General features: G+C 46.6%; 1 protein-coding gene across 1 annotated transcript in view; it reads left to right on the top strand.

The window, feature by feature from the left end:
- The first annotated feature begins 3,670 nt into the window (after window positions 1–3,670).
- Window positions 3,671–20,099, top strand: part of LOC146007597 (NACHT, LRR and PYD domains-containing protein 3-like) — a 92,134-nt gene continuing 75,705 nt past the window's right edge. Inside the window, exon 1 of the mRNA XM_083146072.1 lies at window positions 3,671–3,740. Coding sequence (XP_083002198.1) covers window positions 3,722–3,740 — 19 coding nt within the window. The 5' untranslated portion in view covers window positions 3,671–3,721. The remainder of the gene's footprint in view (window positions 3,741–20,099) is intronic.

Below are 20,099 nucleotides of genomic sequence, written 5' to 3' on the forward strand. Positions count from 1 at the left end.
TGTCGCCCGTCACTTTGTTGAAAATAAGCACTCACTTAGCAGCCTTCGCTATCGTATGATTGACTGTATTCTGCCCAATCTAAGGGGTGGCAACCGGGGGCTCCAGCTACTGCGCTGTGAGGCTAGGTGGATTCACCGCCTCGACACATTGGTACCGAGAGGCTTAAATTAAAACATTTCTTTCTCTGTTTTCAGGTGATGTGTTTTATGTTTTCTATACCCTGTCACTAATAAAATATTTTTTGCTTTTTTGCAGTGCAATCGACTTACAAAAAGATAAATGCCGACTCTGTACTTTTTAGTGTCGACTTTTTCTCTGACATTTATTTCGATGTGCTTTTTTGCCTTATTCAATGTACTGCATCCTCTCATGATTACTGTTTGTTTTCAGAGATACTAATTGCGTATTAATTTAGGGTGTGTCAACCATTTAGTCTGCTATTTTTTCTTAAACATCGATCACTGTTTTAGAATGCGATTGCATTATGTTATGCCTTTTTTGCATCATTGTACTTCTATCATGCCGTGTTATTCCTTAAAGACTTATGCAACATTGTTTATTATCTGCTATTTTTCGTTTCAATCATGTTTCATTGTTGCCAAGTGAAGCTGAGAGTCTCCTAATTAAAGACGCATTTTTCTGCCGTTCATTCAAACAGCCACAGACCCAGTTGCTATAGCTTAATGACCGTTTTTTACGTTTTCACGTTTGTTGTTACCCCCATCCCCTTGGTAACCACCTCTCCGTCCTCTATTATGACGCAATATGTTTGCGTCTGAGGGGCGGGTTCTCTGCTGCACGAGCGTCTCAGCTTCACTTCTCTTGGTGTCCTCGTCTATAAAGGTACTGTCTGCACTGTTTTCTGTATAACCTGATGAAAATTACATAAATTGAAACATTGTTATCAACTGGCCTTCTTCGTGATTTATTGACCACTGGCTAAGAGTGCCACACCACTGTGCTTCTACAAATTTCTCTCTGTGAAGGCACCAGCCGCAGTTATTTGGTTATAGGGAGTGCCGATCCTCTGCCGACTATATATATATATATATATATATATATATATATATATGTGTGTATAAATAAAGATATGTGGGGTGTGCCTAGTTCTCATCTCCGCCAACGCTGGACCCCTGGTAGGTTTGCATAGCAGATAGTGCTTCACTGTCCCTGCCGCACTGTCCCGTTCCCTCCGTCACTGTCCTTGCATGCCCACCGACACTATTCCTGCATCCCCGCCATCTCTGTCCCTGTAGATATAAAGATGTCATGTGCCATAATATGAATTTTGGCTCAATCCTTGTGGCATATTGTGAATTTTGGCTCCTTCCTTGTGGGATAACATGAATTTTGGCTCAATCCGTGTGGCATAGCGTGAATTTTGGCTCATTCCATGTAAATTCTGGCTTATTCAGTGTGGCCTAATGGGAATTTTGGCTTATTCCTGGTGCAAAAATGTGAATTTGGACTAATTTTATAGTGATTTTAGGCTCATTATAGATGGCATAATTTGAATGTTGGCTCATTCCATGTGGCATGATGGGAATTGGGGCTCTTTCAATGCGAAATAATGTAAATTTTAGCTCAATCACTGTGGCATAATGTGTAAGGGGCACTACTACATAGTATAAGGAGGTCTACTATTGTGTTGCATAATGCTTATAAGGAGGTATATGTTGTGGTACACTAAACTTAAGGACACGCCCCTATTGATTGACCCTGCAACAGTGGCAGAAAGTGGGCGTGTCAGCAAAAACAGCTGTGAATTGTCAAGAAATGGCCGTGAATTCGACAGTCCACGGCCGTTTCAGACACAATAGATCCAACTTGTTTTATAGTCGGATCTGTTTTTTCTAAATATGCCTTCAGTGCCGTCTGAAATGGCAGCATTGAATAGGCAGTGGCTGCTTTTTCCCCTGTCAGAAATAGCATCCGACATTGAGTACCACCCTTTATGTCCCTCTGATCATACTTTTATGTGTAATTGGTATTACAAAGTTAGCTAAAATGTGCAATGGGCATTACAGCGAGTGGTATAATGTTTTCCCTGGGCACTGCGCATGAGCCTCACCTACTTCAAATTGGGGGGACGCAAAACATGCCCTTGCTCCGGGCGCCGTGGCACCTAGCTACACCACTGGTGGGCACCAGACCAGTGGCTCTGTAAGCTGCTGGCCAGCCCCCGCCTCCCTGCTGCGGGAATAGACCATGGATGCCGACTTTCTGGCTGCTCTCTCCGGGAGAGAGCAGCCAGCTCAGTATGGCAGGGGGGCGGGCCCAAAGCCGGGAGGAAAAAGGGGCAGAGCCACGGCTGTGATGAGTCATTTAGGGGCATGGCTAGAGCGATCGTGACATTTTAGCCCCGCCCCCCACCGTGCAATGCCGGTATTTTATGCATTGCACTGCGGGGAGCGGGGTTTTTTCACCTGGTGACAGGGGGGACTCCCAACTGCACCCCTCAATGCGGGACGCTGCCGGCACCGGGAGGGACAAGGGAACGTCCCCAAATACCAGGACGTTCCTGTGGAAAGCAGGACAGTTGGGAGGTATGCTTAAGCACTAACTTAGCTAGTGCCCCTAAGATTCCCTACATGGAGATAGGATTGTAAGCTGCCATGACCCCTTGTGGTGCAATTTGGTCGAGAATAGCAATTTTAACGTCATCTCTCATTACACCACAGCCCACATGTTAGTTCTGCAAAAAAACAGGAAACATGACAATCTTGCACATTTGCACAGTATAGGAATCTTACTGCCTTAGTCTGTATTTCTGTCTCCTTCACATATGTGTAAGCAGAGTCACACCAAAGCCGGTAACGCTGTCCCCTGTCTGCACCTCCTCAGGTAAGGCTCATCACATGTTTCAGAGCTATCTTCTGAATCAGGGGTAGGAAGCTGCAGCATTCTAGCTGCTGTGGAACTACACTTCCCAGCATGCCCAGCCATTTTTCTTTCTATTAGGACATGCTAACACTGTGGCACTCCAGCTGATGTGGAACAACACATCCCAGCTAGGAATGGCCATTGATTATCGATGATTTTAAATCATTGATGGTTTATGGCCTATGTCGAATACCTTTTCCATCTATGGGGAGAGAACCAGATGGTTTCCCTCCATCGATGGCACAGCAAAATTATGTTTTGCTTTTTTTTTTTTAAAGCATAGCATAGCACCACCCCTGACACCTGCAAAGCCCCGCCCCCATGTTTTGATTGGCCCACAAGCCAATCAGTCAAACACAATCCCTGACCATCGATAGGTAAAAATATTGATGGTCATCCATTGCATAGTATAGCACTATTGATGACCAGTTGCACTATTGCCATCAATGGCCATGGCAACGATGACCATCCCTAATCCCAGAATGCCTTGCCGTGTTTATATATTAGGACACACTAAAACTGCGTCACATGTCAAAAGAAAAAATGGAGAGATTGGTGGGTGCACCCTGGAGACAGAGCAAGCTGGGATGTGTAGTTTCACTGTAGCTGGATCTCTGCAGATTACTTGCACCTGTACTAAATAGATATCCTAGAATAGAAGCATTATAGAAAGGTTACTGGTAACTTGTCCTAATTGCCGGTTGGCTGATTTGTATCATGTGACCTCAACAGTATCTCAGCAAGGAATGAAGCCGCAGGAAAGTATCCCAGATCCGTGTGCAATAATCTGCATTTATTTTCTACTAGGACATATAAGATCTCGTTGCCGGCTGCTTGATGGCCACTTCCACCAGACGTGAGTGTCAGCTTTTGTACCCATTTGTATTAGTAATTATATTGTGTCATACTTGCCTACTTTACAAATTAGTTTCAAGGAGATTTCAGACTGTTGTATGGAAAAAGGAAAAGTTTGGAGATTTTGGGGTGCACTCTGAAGGTATGTCAGGGGGATGTCCAACTGATACGTTTAACCCCTTCCTGACAGAGCCAGTTTTTGCGTTCCTGACAGAGCCCTTTTTTTCAAATCTGACATGTCTCACTTAAGTGGGGATAACTTTTTTTTGCTTTTACTTATCCCAGTGATTTTGAGATTGTTTTTTCGTGACACATTGTACTTCAAATTAGTGGTAAATTTGGGTCAATACAGTCTGTGTTTTTTTGTGAAAAATACCAAAATGTCGTAAAAAAATGGAAAATTTAGCAATTTGCAAAATGTTAAATTTTCTGCTTGTGAGACAAATAATCATACCACTCAAAATAGTTAATAACTAACATAGACCATATGTCTACTTTATGTTTCCATCATTATTTCAACTTCCTTTTCATTTTTTTGGACACTAGGAGGCTTACAATATGAATAGCAAATTCTCAAATTTTCAAGAAAATTTCAAACACTGATTTTTTTAGGGACCAGTTCAGTTCTGATGTGACTTTGAGGGACTTGTATGTGAGACACCCCCATAAATGATACCATTTCAAAAACTGCACCCCTCACAGTATTCAAAACAGCATTTTGGAAGTTTGTTAACCCTTTAGGTGTTTCACAGGAATTAAAACAAAGTGTAGGTGAAATTTCAAAATTTCATTTTTTTTGCAGATTTGCAATTTGAATACATTTTTCTAAGGAACACAGTACATTTTACTAGAGAAATGTGACTAAAAATTGATTCCCCCATTTCTTTTGTTTTCATAAATATCCTATATGTGGCCCTAGTGTGCACGTTGACCAAACCACAGGCTTCATAATAGAAGGAGCACCTACTTGATTTTGGAGCCTCCTTTTTATGAGATTATTTTTTAGGCACCATGTAGGTTTCTAGGCACCATAAGATGCTAAAAGTTAGGAACCCCCCCACAAGTGACCCCATTTTGCAAACTACACCCCTCAGGGAATTCATCTAGGGGTATAGTGTACATTTCAAACCCCCAGGGGTTTCACCAATTTTGATACAAGTGGGCAGTGAAAATGAAAAATTACATTTTTTTACACAAAAATGCAGTTCTGGCTCAAAATTTTTCATTTTCAGAAGGTATGAAGGAGAAAAAGCACCCCAAAATATGTGCCCCAATTTCTCCCGAGTACGGCAATGCCTCACATGTGACCAAAAAATACCAGTTGGGTGCATGGCAGGACTCAGAAGGGAAGGAGTGATTTTTGGATTTTGCAGCTCAGATTCTGGTGGAATTTTGGTGGGTGCTATGTCGCATTAGCAAGACCCCCCAAGCACCAATACAGTGGAACCCCCCCACAAGTGACCCCATTTTGCAAACTACACCCCTCAGGGAATTCATCTAGGGGTATAGTGTACATTTCAAACCCCCAGGGGTTTCACCAATTTTGATACAACTGGGCAGTAAAAATGAAAAATTACATTTTTTTACACAAAAATGCAGTTCTGGCTCAAAATTTTTCATTTTCAGAAGGTATGAAGGAGAAAAAGCACCCCAAAATCTGTGCCCCAATTTCTCCCGAGTACGGCAATGCCTCACATTTGACCAAAAAATACCAGTTGGGTGCATGGCAGGACTCAGAAGGGAAGGAGTGATTTTTGGATTTTGCAGCACAGATTTTGGTGGAATGAATGGTGGGTGCTATGTTGCACCAATACAGTGGAACCCCCCCACAAGTCACCCCATTTTGCAAAGTACACCCCTCAGGGAATTCATCTAGGGGTATAGTGTACATTTCAAACCCCCAGGGGTTTCACCAATTTTGATACAAGTGGGCAGTGAAAATGAAAAATTACATTTTTTTACACAAAAATGCAGTTCTGGCTCAAAATTTTTCATTTTCAGAAGGTATGAAGGAGAAAAAGCACCCCAAAATATGTGCCCCAATTTCTCCCGAGTACGGCAATGCCTCACATGTGACCAAAAAATACCAGTTGGGTGCATGGCAGGACTCAGAAGGGAAGGAGTGATTTTTGGATTTTGCAGCTCAGATTCTGGTGGAATTTTGGTGGGTGCTATGTCGCATTAGCAAGACCCCCCAAGCACCAATACAGTGGAACCCCCCCACAAGTGACCCCATTTTGCAAACTACACCCCTCAGGGAATTCATCTAGGGGTATAGTGTACATTTCAAACCCCCAGGGGTTTCACCAATTTTGATACAACTGGGCAGTGAAAATGAAAAATTACATTTTTTTACACAAAAATGCAGTTCTGGCTCAAAATTTTTCATTTTCAGAAGGTATGAAGGAGAAAAAGCACCCCAAAATATGTGCCCCAATTTCTCCCGAGTACGGCAATGCCTCACATGTGACCAAAAAATACCAGTTGGGTGCATGGCAGGACTCAGAAGGGAAGGAGTGATTTTTGGATTTTGCAGCTCAGATTCTGGTGGAATTTTGGTGGGTGCTATGTCGCATTAGCAAGACCCCCCAAGCACCAATACAGTGGAACCCCCCCACAAGTGACCCCATTTTGCAAACTACACCCCTCAGGGAATTCATCTTGGGGTATAGTGTACATTTCAAACCCCCAGGGGTTTCACCAATTTTGATACAACTGGGCAGTGAAAATGAAAAATTACATTTTTTTACACAAAAATGCAGTTCTGGCTCAAAATTTTTCATTTTCAGAAGGTATGAAGGAGAAAAAGCACCCCAAAATATGTGCCCCAATTTCTCCCGAGTACGGCAATGCCTCACATGTGACCAAAAAATACCAGTTGGGTGCATGGCAGGACTCAGAAGGGAAGGAGTGATTTTTGGATTTTGCAGCTCAGATTCTGGTGGAATTTTGGTGGGTGCTATGTCGCATTAGCAAGACCCCCCAAGCACCAATACAGTGGAACCCCCCCACAAGTGACCCCATTTTGCAAACTACACCCCTCAGGGAATTCATCTAGGGGTATAGTGTACATTTCAAACCCCCAGGGGTTTCACCAATTTTGATACAACTGGGCAGTAAAAATGAAAAATTACATTTTTTTACACAAAAATGCAGTTCTGGCTCAAAATTTTTCATTTTCAGAAGGTATGAAGGAGAAAAAGCACCCCAAAATCTGTGCCCCAATTTCTCCCGAGTACGGCAATGCCTCACATTTGACCAATAAATACCAGTTGGGTGCATGGCAGGACTCAGAAGGGAAGGAGTGATTTTTGGATTTTGCAGCACAGATTTTGGTGGAATGAATGGTGGGTGCTATGTTGCACCAATACAGTGGAACCCCCCCACAAGTCACCCCATTTTGCAAAGTACACCCCTCAGGGAATTCATCTAGGGGTATAGTGTACATTTCAAACCCCCAGGGGTTTCACCAATTTTGATACAAGTGGGCAGTGAAAATGAAAAATTACATTTTTTTACACAAAAATGCAGTTCTGGCTCAAAATTTTTCATTTTCAGAAGGTATGAAGGAGAAAAAGCACCCCAAAATATGTGCCCCAATTTCTCCCGAGTACGGCAATGCCTCACATGTGACCAAAAAATACCAGTTGGGTGCATGGCAGGACTCAGAAGGGAAGGAGTGATTTTTGGATTTTGCAGCTCAGATTCTGGTGGAATTTTGGTGGGTGCTATGTCGCATTAGCAAGACCCCCCAAGCACCAATACAGTGGAACCCCCCCACAAGTGACCCCATTTTGCAAACTACACCCCTCAGGGAATTCATCTAGGGGTATAGTGTACATTTCAAACCCCCAGGGGTTTCACCAATTTTGATACAACTGGGCAGTGAAAATGAAAAATTACATTTTTTTACACAAAAATGCAGTTCTGGCTCAAAATTTTTCATTTTCAGAAGGTATGAAGGAGAAAAAGCACCCCAAAATATGTGCCCCAATTTCTCCCGAGTACGGCAATGCCTCATATGTGACCAAAAAATACCAGTTGGGTGCATGGCAGGACTCAGAAGGGAAGGAGTGATTTTTGGATTTTGCAGCTCAGATTCTGGTGGAATGTTGGTGGGTGCTATGTGGCATTAGCAAGACCCCCGAAGCACGGTGAAATGATGAACCTAATAATCCATAGATGTGTGGTATATTTTAAAACACTCCTTTATACATAGGCCGGGTTTGTCGGGGCAAGTTTCACAGTGGAAAATAGTTTCCTTTCTTATTCCCTTTTTATAGCAAACTTTGCACCTTTTTTGTGTCCTGCCCTTTCTTGCAGTGGAGGGGATTTCGTTCGGAAAATGCTGCCCTGGTACAATACGGGGGCCAGTACTAGAAGTACTGGGGCCCTCTGCCTGCTGGTTCCCAAATACTAGGCCCTTTATGACTTCCTCTTGAAAGTGCATAAATGTCCCCCTCTGGCCGGTAGAACGGAATAGCACGTAAGCGTTATACAGTGCCATCTGGATGATATACACGGCCAGCTTCTTGTACCAGATTTTTGTTTTCCGCAGGGCACTGTACGGCTTCAGTACCTGATCTGAAAGATCCACTCCGCCCATGTACCTATTGTAATCCAGGATACAATTAGGTTTTGAGGTGTGGGTACTGGTACCTCGTACAGGGACGGAGGTGGTACTGTCTCCGTGAATTGTTGTCAGTATAAGGACATCCCTCTTGTCCTTATATTTGACCAACAACATATTTTCGGTGCATATTCCCCTGCTTTCACCCCTTCTCATTACTTGGGCAATGTGCGTTTTTGGGAGGCCTCTTTGGTTCTTGCGCACAGTACCGCAAGCTGCTGTACCTCTTGAACCAAGGGCCTTAAACAGGGGGATGCTAGTGTAAAAGTTATCCACATAGAGGTGATAACCTTTATCCAGGAAGGGGTGCACTAAATCCCAGACAATTTTTCCACTAACACCTACGAGGGAGGGGGGGCATTCTGGCGGTTCAATTCTTGAATCCTTCCCTTCATATACCCTAAACCTGTGAGTGTACCCTGAGGTGCTTTCACACAGCTTATACATTTTTATGCCATACCTTGCCCTCTTACTGGGAAGGTACTGGCGGAATTTAACCCTTCCTTTAAAATGTATAAGGGACTCGTCTATGCAAATGAATTTATCTGGGATGTACATCTCTTCAAATTTGGCACTGAAATGATCAATGACCGGCCTGACTTTGAATAGCCGGTCAAAGGTGGGATCATCTCTGGGTGGGCACTGTGCATTATCGTTGTAATGCAAAAATTTAAGGATCGTCTCAAATCGAGCCCGGGGCATGGCCATACGGTAAAATGGGGTGCTGTACAGAACATCTGTACTCCAATATTGCCTAATTTCTGGCTTTTTTACTATGCCCATATGAAACACCAGACCCCAAAACGTCATCATCTCTACTGCATCTACAGGGGTCCACCTAGCAAATGATGACGTGGGGTTTTGAGCAATAAACTGCTGGGCATATAAATTAGTTTGGTCCACCATTAAATTTATAAAATCATCAGAGAAAAATAATTTGAAAAAGTCAATTTCTCTGAGACCTGTGGAATCAAATTGGATTCCTGGCATGGCCAAAAACTCAGGAACCTGGGGCTCAAAATTGTCTGGTGGTGGGGTCCATACGAGATCAATTATTGGGGGGGGGTCTCAGCTGCTCTACGGGGGCGTCTTTGAGGGGGTCCCTCATCACCAGAGGAGGAAGAGGAGCTTAAGGCGAATCCTTCAAATTCCCCGCTTGCATCACTGGCTGTGTCAGAGTCAGAAGCAAGCATGGCATATGCCTCCTCCACTGAATACATTCTTCTGGATGACTGGGATGACATTTGGGATGACATTTGGGATGCCATTTTTATTTTTGTGTTACTGGTAGTGAAATGTTTCAACACGTGTATAGTGTAGGGGGGGGGTACAAACTTTATTTCAACCAGGGGGGTATGTAGTGTGTAGTGTGTATGTAGTGCAGAAAAAAAAAAATACTTTATACAAAAAAAAAAAAATGAAGGGGTTAAAAAAAAAAAAAAAATTGAAGGGGTTAAAAAAAAAAAAAAAAGGTCCTGCGCCAAAAATTGAGCACAGATGTTGGTCAGTAACGTCCGTCACTGAACAGCGCTCAAAGGCAACAGGAATTTGATCAAAAAAAAAAAAAAAATAGATCAACCCTGTGCCGAAAAAGATGATCAGTGATGTACGTCACTGATCAGCGCACAGCGGCCACAGGACACCCCCAAAATCACAGTGTGTGTAAAAAAAAAATTAAAAAAAGACCCCACAGCACACACACAAAAAAAAAGGTGATCAGTGATGCGACACTGATTACCAGTGAGGGGCAGCAGGTGCACAACCTTTGGTGCAATTGATAGTGCAACTGGCAGGGATATATAAAAAAAAAAAAACCTCTGCACCCCTAAAAAGTTGCTGATCACCTCAGATATAGTGATCAGCACAAAAGGCGGGGGCAGCAGACACAAAATTTAGCACTCTCTATCACTCTCTGTCACTATCTCTCTCTATCTCTCTATCTCTCACTATCTATCACTCTATGACACTGCAGCAGGTATATATATATATATATATATAAAAAATACCCTGCGCCCCCAAAAAGTTGCTGATCAGTTAATTTATACTGATCAGCACAAAAGGGGGGGCAGCAGTCAGTTATATAAAAAAATATATAGCACGATCTGTCACTATCTCTCTATCTCTCTCTATCTCTCTCTCTCTATCTCTCTCTATCTCTCTATCTATAACTCTATTACACTGCAGCAGCACAAAATATAGCACTCTCTGTCACTAGGCCTCTCTATCTCTCTCTCTCTATCTCTCTCTCTCTCTAACTCGATGACACTGCAGCAGCACAACACAGCACAACACAGCACAGGATGTCACAAGATGAAGCAAGATCCCAAGCAGTGATCAGGTAAGTATTGAGCAAGGTTCTGGTCAGTAAATGGCGACAGCTGGGCACGGTGACCGCACTGCATGCTATTCCAGACCGGAATGGCGTCTGCAGTGTAGTCCCCGTTAGTTTAAACCCCCCTCCATGGCTGTGATTGGTCCGTCGGTCCGACGGACCAATCACGGCCTTTGGGGGCTGGCGGGGTGAGGTGGGGTGACACCAGTGTCACCCTTACACCCCGCGGTGATTGGTGCTGTACTTTACAGCACCAATCACCTCCGATCCCGTGTCACCGGCGAACGTTATTCGCCGGTGACACAGAAAACGCTGTAATTGGCTGTTCACACTGAACAGCCAATCACAGCGATCGCCGACGGGGGGGCTGCATCGGAGCCCCCCCTGGGCATGCAGGGACATGTCTGCTGTCAGGGACAGCAGACATCGTCCCTCTGTCACTGCGTCTCTAGACGCAGTGACAGTTAGAAGCCATGACGTATATATACGTCATGTGTCGGGAAGTACTTCCCGGCCATGACGTATATATACGTCAAATGTCGGGAAGGGGTTAAAAGGAGGTATGTACCTTGCAGCCTCCTAAATACGACAATAGTTAAAGATGTGCAAAAAAAGAAAAAGAAAAGAAACTGTGGTTAAAATCAAGATGTGGATACTAGTATTTGAACAGTATTTCTGTATTATCTGTGCACCCTTGTTCTATTCAAAGGAATGAATTCCTATATTTCTCAGGTTTGCAGTGATAGCTCCTGAGACTGACTGATAGGATTGTATGTGTATTTTGTCATGGGTGCTTAGTATGACGTGATGCAAGCACCTCTGCCATTGTTTTGCATCACCCCCAGTATCCACGTCCGCCGACCTTTTCATACCCCCACTATCCACGTTGGCATGGAGTTGATCCTATATAGTGTGGTGAGCGCAGCGAACCACCGAGCCTGAAGTGTGGCGAGCACAGCGTGCCCCGCGAGGGGACACAGAATACATGTTAAGTAATCTGTGTCCCGTCGCGGGGCTCGCTGCGCTCACTACGCTTCGGGCTGGGTGGCTCGCTGCACCACACTATATAAGTTGGTGCTTGTGGAGTATCACGGCTCCCATCGTATGGCATCGTATGCCATATGTAGTGGCATACGATGGCATACCATGCGATGTGATGTTTTACAGATTTTTGACCATTTTTGCTCAAAAATCGTATGCCATCGCATGGCATCGTATGCCATATGTAGTGGCATACGATGGCATACGATGCGATACGATGTTTTACCGATTTTTGAGCATTTTAGCTCAAAAATCGTATGCGATTGCATCGGATGCCATACGATGGCATCCGATGCGATGGCACCCGATTTTGCACTGAAATGCATCAGAATGCATTGAAATGTGTATTAAAGTAGTGAAATGCCCCCAAATGCCATTTTTCATAGTGCACCACCCCCACTATCAACGTCAACCCGAAGCGTGGCGAGCGCAGCGAGCCCGCGAGGGGCGGCGGTACGCGTCCTACGACCTTCTCATACCCCCACTATCCACGTCGGCGTGGAGTTGAGAATAAATTAGTGTGGCGAGCGCAGCGAGCCACCGAGCCCGAAGCGTGGCGAGCGCAGCGAGCCCCGCGAGGGGACGCAGATACCTGTGAAGCCCGCGAGGGGACGCTTATAGCTGTGAAGGTATCCGCGGCCCCTCGCGGGGCTCGCTGCACTCGCCACGCTTCGGGCTCAGTGGCTCGCTGCGCTCGCCACACTATTCTATTCTCAACTCCACGCCGACGTGGATAGTGGGGGTATGAAAAGGTCGTAGGACGCGTACCGCCGCCCCTCGCGGGCTCGCTACGCTCGCCACGCTTCGGGTTGACGTTGATAGTGGGGGTGGTGCACTATGAAAAATGGCATTTGGGGGCATTTCACAAGTTTAATACACATTTCAATGCATTCTGATGCATTTCAATGCAAAATCGGATGCCATCGCATCGCATCGGATGCCATCTTATGGCATCCGATGCAATCGCATACGATTTTTGAGCAAAAATGCTCAAAAATCGGTAAAACATCGTATCGCATCGTATGCCATCGTATGCCTCTACATATGGCATACGATGCCATGCGATGGCATACGATTTTTGAGCAAAAATGGTCAAAAATCGGTAAAACATCGAATCGCATCGTATGCCATCGTATGCCACATGCGATGCGATGCGATGCGATTTTTAGCATACGATCTGCATACGATGCAGGTCGTGGGAGCCGTGATACTCCACAAGTACCTATAAGTTCAATTATAATGATCATATAACACGTCATAGTAACATTAATCAAAAAGAAAAGTGACAATGATAGCACAATAACAATTAATTAAGATTAATAAAAAAGTCAATCAGCTTTTGGGAGCAGAGTCAGTGCATGCAAGATTCGATGAAATGGCTTATCTCTTGCCAAACATTTGCGCCAAATTAATTCTTGCAAATAGGAATCCAAATGGTGGCGAGCTGTACCACGTTGGCCCTTGTTCCTCCATTTAGCTGAACCCCAAAGTCGCTCGATTGTTTGGGTGTGGACACCACTTTCCGGATCCACAAAATTGTATTTGTGGTTAACACGGGCATTGTGGTATCCTGCCCGTTCCAATTCCTCCGTGCTGTAAGCACGCCAGCAATCACTATAAATAGTGGTTCCCGGCTCAATGTGGCTGTTAATAGCGGCCATGAGGGTGCTGGCATCCATTTGTGGCATTGGGGTGATAAAACACTGGCCCGTTTCACGGGATATCTCTCTAAACACCCATTGCTGAGGTAAAACTCTGCCCACGTTACTTTTCCTTTTCACAAAAAGGCTTTTGTCTACCTCAACTATCTGTCCAGGGCCCCCAATGCGGCGCTGCGGCTGTGCTGCGGCTGTGCCAGCAAGTCCATTGTGCATGCCTTTCGCAACCAGTTATTACAGAGGACCACTGTCTTATTAGACATATTCAGCTCACGCTGGCAAAAGTCAATTGAGGTTATCTCCTCTGACCACGAGTAAATGAACCTCAAAAGCTTCACAAAAGGCAAGCGGCACCCCAGGAAGAGACGGGCCGCTCTCAGGCATGTCTTTATGTGGCACCTCCACATGCACTCCTTAATAGACAACCTCATTGGGTGCCCATTACTGTACATCGCCGTCACTGGCAGCAGGTGACTCTCCTGTAAAAAATGAACGGCATCCTCCTCATTCTGCGGGAGCGTGAACAGGCTCACTGAAGATGCTGCCATCGCTCTGTCATCGCACAGAAATCAGTCGAAATTATGCGAAATTTACTGAAACTACTGTAACTCACTCTAGCTCTGGAAAACACGTCTTATCACCACACAAAATCACCTCACAGTGAATTTCTGACAAGATGTGCCAGGGGGCGGTAATAACACGGAGCGGGAAGGGTAAAATTGCATCGCATGGTAATAGAACGTTATGCGATGCGATGCGATTTCACTAAATTATCGTACGTAGGGAAAGTGTGCGCTGTGATAATACACAAGTACCCTGATTAGACTTGCTCCACGTATGATCATTTGGCTTGCACTGTGGTCGTAAGCGGACCATTTGTGCTTTTAAAGCACATATGATCGCTATTTTGACCACACTGTGGTCCTACATGTGTGCAAATTCCAAATAATCGGGAAATTCGATCAGAACTGAATTAAGTCCCATACACACTAGAAGATATAAAAGATGTATTGGTGAACAATTTCCCTTGAGCTGATCATGAAAGATACAGTATGTTGCATACACACTGAAAGATTTCATGAGAGACAAAAGATATTGGCTAAAGAGTGGGTGAGGTGATTCGGGGTGAAAGCGAGTATCAGGGGCGGATTGGGATCGAAATCCGGCCCGGGAACGGGGGGGGGGGTGTGCTGACGCTACAGCCCGGAGTGGGGGGGTGCTGACGCTACAGCCCGGGGGGGGAATGGGGGCACTGCTAAAGCTATGGCCAGGGGAAGGGGGGTCTGCTACCCCGGGGGGGGGGGGGGGGCGCTGCTAACGCTATGGTCTGGGGAAGGGGGGTGCAGACACTACTCACCAGGCACCCGACAGCGACCAACGGCCGCAGCCTGGTCACAAAGTGCAGCATAGCCCAAAACAAATATGGCTGCCGCATATGTGCATATAATATATGCATATATGTGGCGGCCATATTTGTTTTGTTCTATGCTGCCATTTGTGACCAGGCTGCGGCCGCTTGCATACTGTATATATTTATTATTATTTATTAACAGTTTCTTATATAGCGCATACATATTCCGCAGCGCTTTACAGAGAATATTTGAACATTTACATAAGTTTCTGCCCCAGTGGAGCTTTCAATCTATATTCCCTACCACATATACACACAGACATTCTAGGGTTAATTTGTTGGGAGCCAATTAGCCTACCAGTATATTTTTGGATTGTGGGAGGAAACTGGAGTACCTGGAGGAAACCCATGCAAGTACAGGGAGAATATACAAACTCCGCATAGTTAGAGCCATGGTGAGAATCGAACCCATGACCACAGCACTGTAAGGCAGTAATGCTAACCATTACACCATCCGTACTGGTATACTATATAGGGTGACACCAGCGGAAGCCCTGGAAACACGGTCAGCGGCCCAGCCAGAGGGAAATCTGGTCCAGCCCACCGGGAAATGGCCCGGCGAGAGGAAGTGAGGTGATGGCAGAAGAGGAGAGGCTAGAGAGAGGAGGCAGGTCTCTTTTTACCAGCATCGATGGCCTCCTATTCACCAGTGCACTGCTCTCCTGCAGCTGGTCTTCTTGCTCCCCTGCAGCTGGCTTCTTGCTCCCTGGCACCCCTGCAGGGCTCCATCACTAAGTGCCAGGTACCACCATAGGTGTCCTTCTCTCTGGTGCACAGGCCTTTGCCGCTTTAGGTCTCCACTGCATGCGCACACAGAGGGGGAGTTTCCGAGTATCTGGAAACCCCCCTGCCTACCTATCAATCTGTGCAGTTGAGCGGCATTTTTGGAGCAGGGCCGGCCGCAGCAATAATGTGACAGAGGAGCTACTTTACGCACAGCATATATATTGTGAGGCCTTGGACTGCCTGTAGGGGCAGCAGAAGTGCACAGCTCCTCAAGTCTCGGGCAGCAATGCTTTCTGAGCACGGCTTGCCAGGTGAGGTGTCAGACTGCCTAGTGATTGACAGGTCAGGTGCTGCAGGTGTGTGTCACTTATTGGGAGGTTCTGGCACAGAAGGGTTTGTATGTTGTGCGAGCAGCCTAATACTCTCTTTTAGTGGGAAGTATAAAACGTTGTGGATATATTGTATTTTTTATGATGCTGGCTGCTTTGTTATGTGAAACTGGTGTGTGTATCATATTTGTGTATGTATACTGTGTGTGTGTGTGTGTGTGTGTGTGTGTAGGGTCGGACTGGCCATCTGGCCCTTCTGGCAAATGCCAGAAGAGCTAATGGCCAGGTGGGCCGAATTTGAGTCTTTTCTGAGGAGAGGACGGATGTGCTGGCCGGCCGGAGTACACGCGACAGCTGTTGCTCTCCTCTAAGCCAGTGTCACTGCTCACTGCAGTATCGCTGGGTGCCTCTAGGTGTCTCTTGCTTTGTGCTCAGCTTTGAGCACAAAGTGAAAGCTAAAGTGACAGTGTTGGGTTCATACAGTAGAATGTAGTATTGTTATTGTGTATTTTATTTACCCCCTCCTCTCCTTCTCTCTCTCTCGGTTTCTGTCCTGTCTGTCTCACTCTCTGGGATGCAGTTTAAATCCCGGAGGTCGGGATCCCGGCGTTCAAAATCCCGCCGCCGGAATACCGAATGCCGAAATCCCGACACTTTCTCCCCCCGGGGGTGTCCACGACACCCCCGGAGGGAGAATAAATTAGTGTGCCGAGCGTAGCGAGGCACCAGGCCCGCTGCGTGGCGAGCGCAGCGAGCCCGCAAGGGGGGCGATCCACGTCCCCCCTTGTCGGGATTTCAGCGTTCGGGATTCCGGCATCGGGATTTTGAACGCCGGGATCCCGACCGCTGGCTTTTCATGCCGAATCCCACTCTCTGCCCATCTGTCTTTCTATAGTCTCTTCTCTCCCACCAGATTGGTCCAGATTTTCAGACCGGGCTTTGCAATTCCAGGGGATTGAAAGGGCTTTGCGGGGGATCGGGGGACTTGTGGCTAAAGGGGGAGCCGCAAACAAAATGCGGGAGTGTCGGCAAGCATGCATTGCATGCATATGGCTCATGTCAAGATATTACAACATTTACATTTACTAAATAGGAGTTCTATTGACGATGGGATGTTGCCAATAGCAACTGTTTTGACAGAAATAATTGATAAGATTGAAGTCTATTCAAAGATTCTTTATCCCAAGTGTAGCACACACAGAGCAAGCAATCAAAATTGAATGCAAGCTGATGGCAGAAGGAATGTTACAGAATCTCTTATATATTTGGCTACATCTGTCACTCAAAGTGTGTCTGGAGCTATAATGCTGGGTGGAGCCTCTGACTCACATGACTGACTCACATGACAGAGAACCAGCCCAGTGAGCCTACAGACAGTGCCAGACACCCTCTGCCTCTCCATGTTACACAGCAAAGACACAGCTACACACCAGACACACCAGGTGAGCGCCCCACACCTCCATACCTCCCAACATGACCCTCTCCAGGAGGGACAGAATGCTCTGTTTGTGGACTTCCATCTTAATTTATGATTGTCATCACCTGTCATTTTAAACAGGGTAATTGATAAGAAAGGTTTTTAAGCACAGGTGATGGTAATCCATAAATTAAGAAGAAAGTCCAGAAACAGAGCAATGTGTCCCTCCTGGAGAGGGTCATATTGGGTATGCACCTCCCTCCCTCCCCCCCCCCCTCCATTCACGGCATCCCCACGATTAAATGGCACATGCAAAACACTGACATGGCTATGGTCGACAATGAAAAAGGTTGACAAGATTTATTTTTCACTTTTTCAATGTTTTCATATTCATTCTCATGTGTCGACATGGACACCAATGAAGTGCCACACTTATGTCAACATTTACATGTGTTGACCTTTCTGTGTTGATTTTTTCTTGTGGCGATTCGCGGCACCCCCCGCGACCCCCCTCCCGCGATTTGCAGCACACCCCTCGCAATTCGCGGCACCCTCGGTGTCTCCAGCAATTCGCGGCCCCACCCCGTGATACCCCCTCCTGCAATTCGCGCCAACCCCCGGGCCCCCCCTCCCGCGGTTCACGGTGCCCCCCACGACCCCCCCTACCGCGGTTCACGGTGCCCACCACGACCCCCCCTACCGCGATTCCCCACCCCTGACCCCCCCTCCTGTCATTGCGGCAACCCCCCGCCACCGCGACCCACCCTCCCGCGATTCACTGCAACCCCCCGCGCCCCCCCCCATCCCACGATTCGTGGCACCCACACACACCCCCCCCCCCCCCCCGCGACCCATCCTCCCGCAATTCACGGCATCCACCCACAACCCCTCCTCCTGTGATTCGCGGACACCCCTCACCTCCTCCCTCCCCCACCCCCGTGCGTGATTCACGGCAACCCCAGGATTAAATGGCACATGCAAAACACTGGCACGGCTATGGTCGACAATGAAAAAGGTTGACATGAGTTTTTGAAGATTTATTTTTCTTTTTTTTAATGTTTTCATATTTATTCTCATGTGTCGACATGGACACCGATGAAGTGCCACACTTATGTCAACATTTACATGTGTTGAACTTTCTGTGTTGATTTTTTCTTGTAGCAATTTTTTTCCAGTGACAACTATGAACTATGTGCACGTCAACCTACACATCATCAACCAATTCTTTGTATAATATATAACACCTGTTCTGTTTTACTGTAGGTGTTTTAAGTCAGACCTTTTACTGCTACTATTACTGTTTATGTAAATGCATTCTGAATGACAGCAACATCCTACCATCCTTCTACAAGAATATATAACCAACTAGGTGATTCATCGCGCCCCGTGGCCCCCCCCCTCCCGCAATTCACGGACCCCCCGCGCACCCCCCCTTCCGCGATTCGCAAACCCCCCCTCGCGCAATTCACGCCCCCTCCCACGCTTTGCGGACCCCCGCCCTCTCCCGCGATTCGCCGACACCTGCGCCCCCTCCCTCCCTTGATTCACGGCACCCCTCCCGCAATTCACGGCACCCCTAAGCCCCTCTTTAGTCCCCCGTATACTCACACACCCCTATCACTACCCAGCTTCCTGCTCTCCTGAACCGTAACTTCCACCACTGGGGAGTCGCTGACGCTGTTTGGCCCACATGCCCCTATCATGCCTCATAGCCCAGCCTCCTGCTCTCATGCACCCGAACTCCCACCCAGTAGGAGGAGACACTGACTAAGGGCCACCATCCTGTACTCCTGTGCTGCCACGCTGGACCCTCACCCACTGGCAGAAGCAGCACAGTATCTCCCACCCTCTTCTTTAGTCCCCCTTATTCCCACACACCCCTATCACTACCCAGCCTCCTGTTTTCCTGTGTCGTGACCTCCGCCAGTGGGGAGCCGCTGACTCAGAAACACCCTACTATACTATTGCACACACACACAGCTAAACAACATGCACACACAGCCCCCCCCCCCACACCCACAAATGTCACTGTACCATCCACACTATCAATGTACATCTTACTCTGTAACCGCTTTTTAATTAAACAAAACAATACACACCCCCTTCCAAATCATATGCTCTCTATTTAACACATTTCACCTATAACTCAAGTTGCAATACAGGCATCTTTCATACAATTCTAACCATCTTTTTCATATACAAATGTTCACAAATTAAGGGGGCGCAGCCCCTTACGACGGTGTGAAGAGCGCCCGTAGGGCACGATGAATCACCTAGTTATATATCTTACACATTTGAATTACAGATGAGGCCGGTGTTACCTAGCCGAGGTCTGGCAGTGGGATCGCCAACTGCCAGCCTCCACCAGCCACCGGAAGGGGATGCGTGTGCAGGAGACACTTTCATGTCTCCTTCCAATGGAGCCCTCCGGGGCATCCATGCCGCTCCCACGTTCAGTGCCTGCAGCCCCCCGCACCCCCCCCCCCAACCCTGCCTGCCTCCCTAAAGCAGAGACAGGCAGGGATTCCATCCCCCGCCGCCGAAAAACTGAGGTGCGTTTGGGTGTGAGACGCTCGCGCATCCCAGTCGGATGGAGCACCTCATTTTGGCAATCCCTGGTGCTGAGTGAGAGGCGCTCCATCTGTACAGATTAAAAATACTCATATACATAAACCAATCAAGTATTAATAATTAGAATATATTATATACCCCTTATGGGGAATTTCCAGACATTATTTCATTATAAAACTGCTAGAACGTAACTTGTCACTTCCCTATATCACAGGACACAGCTGACTACAGACTATTGTGTAAGA

Source organism: Crinia signifera, chromosome 6 (genome assembly GCF_055691185.1).
Source record: "Crinia signifera chromosome 6, ASM5569118v1, whole genome shotgun sequence".
Taxonomy (NCBI): domain Eukaryota; kingdom Metazoa; phylum Chordata; class Amphibia; order Anura; family Myobatrachidae; genus Crinia; species Crinia signifera.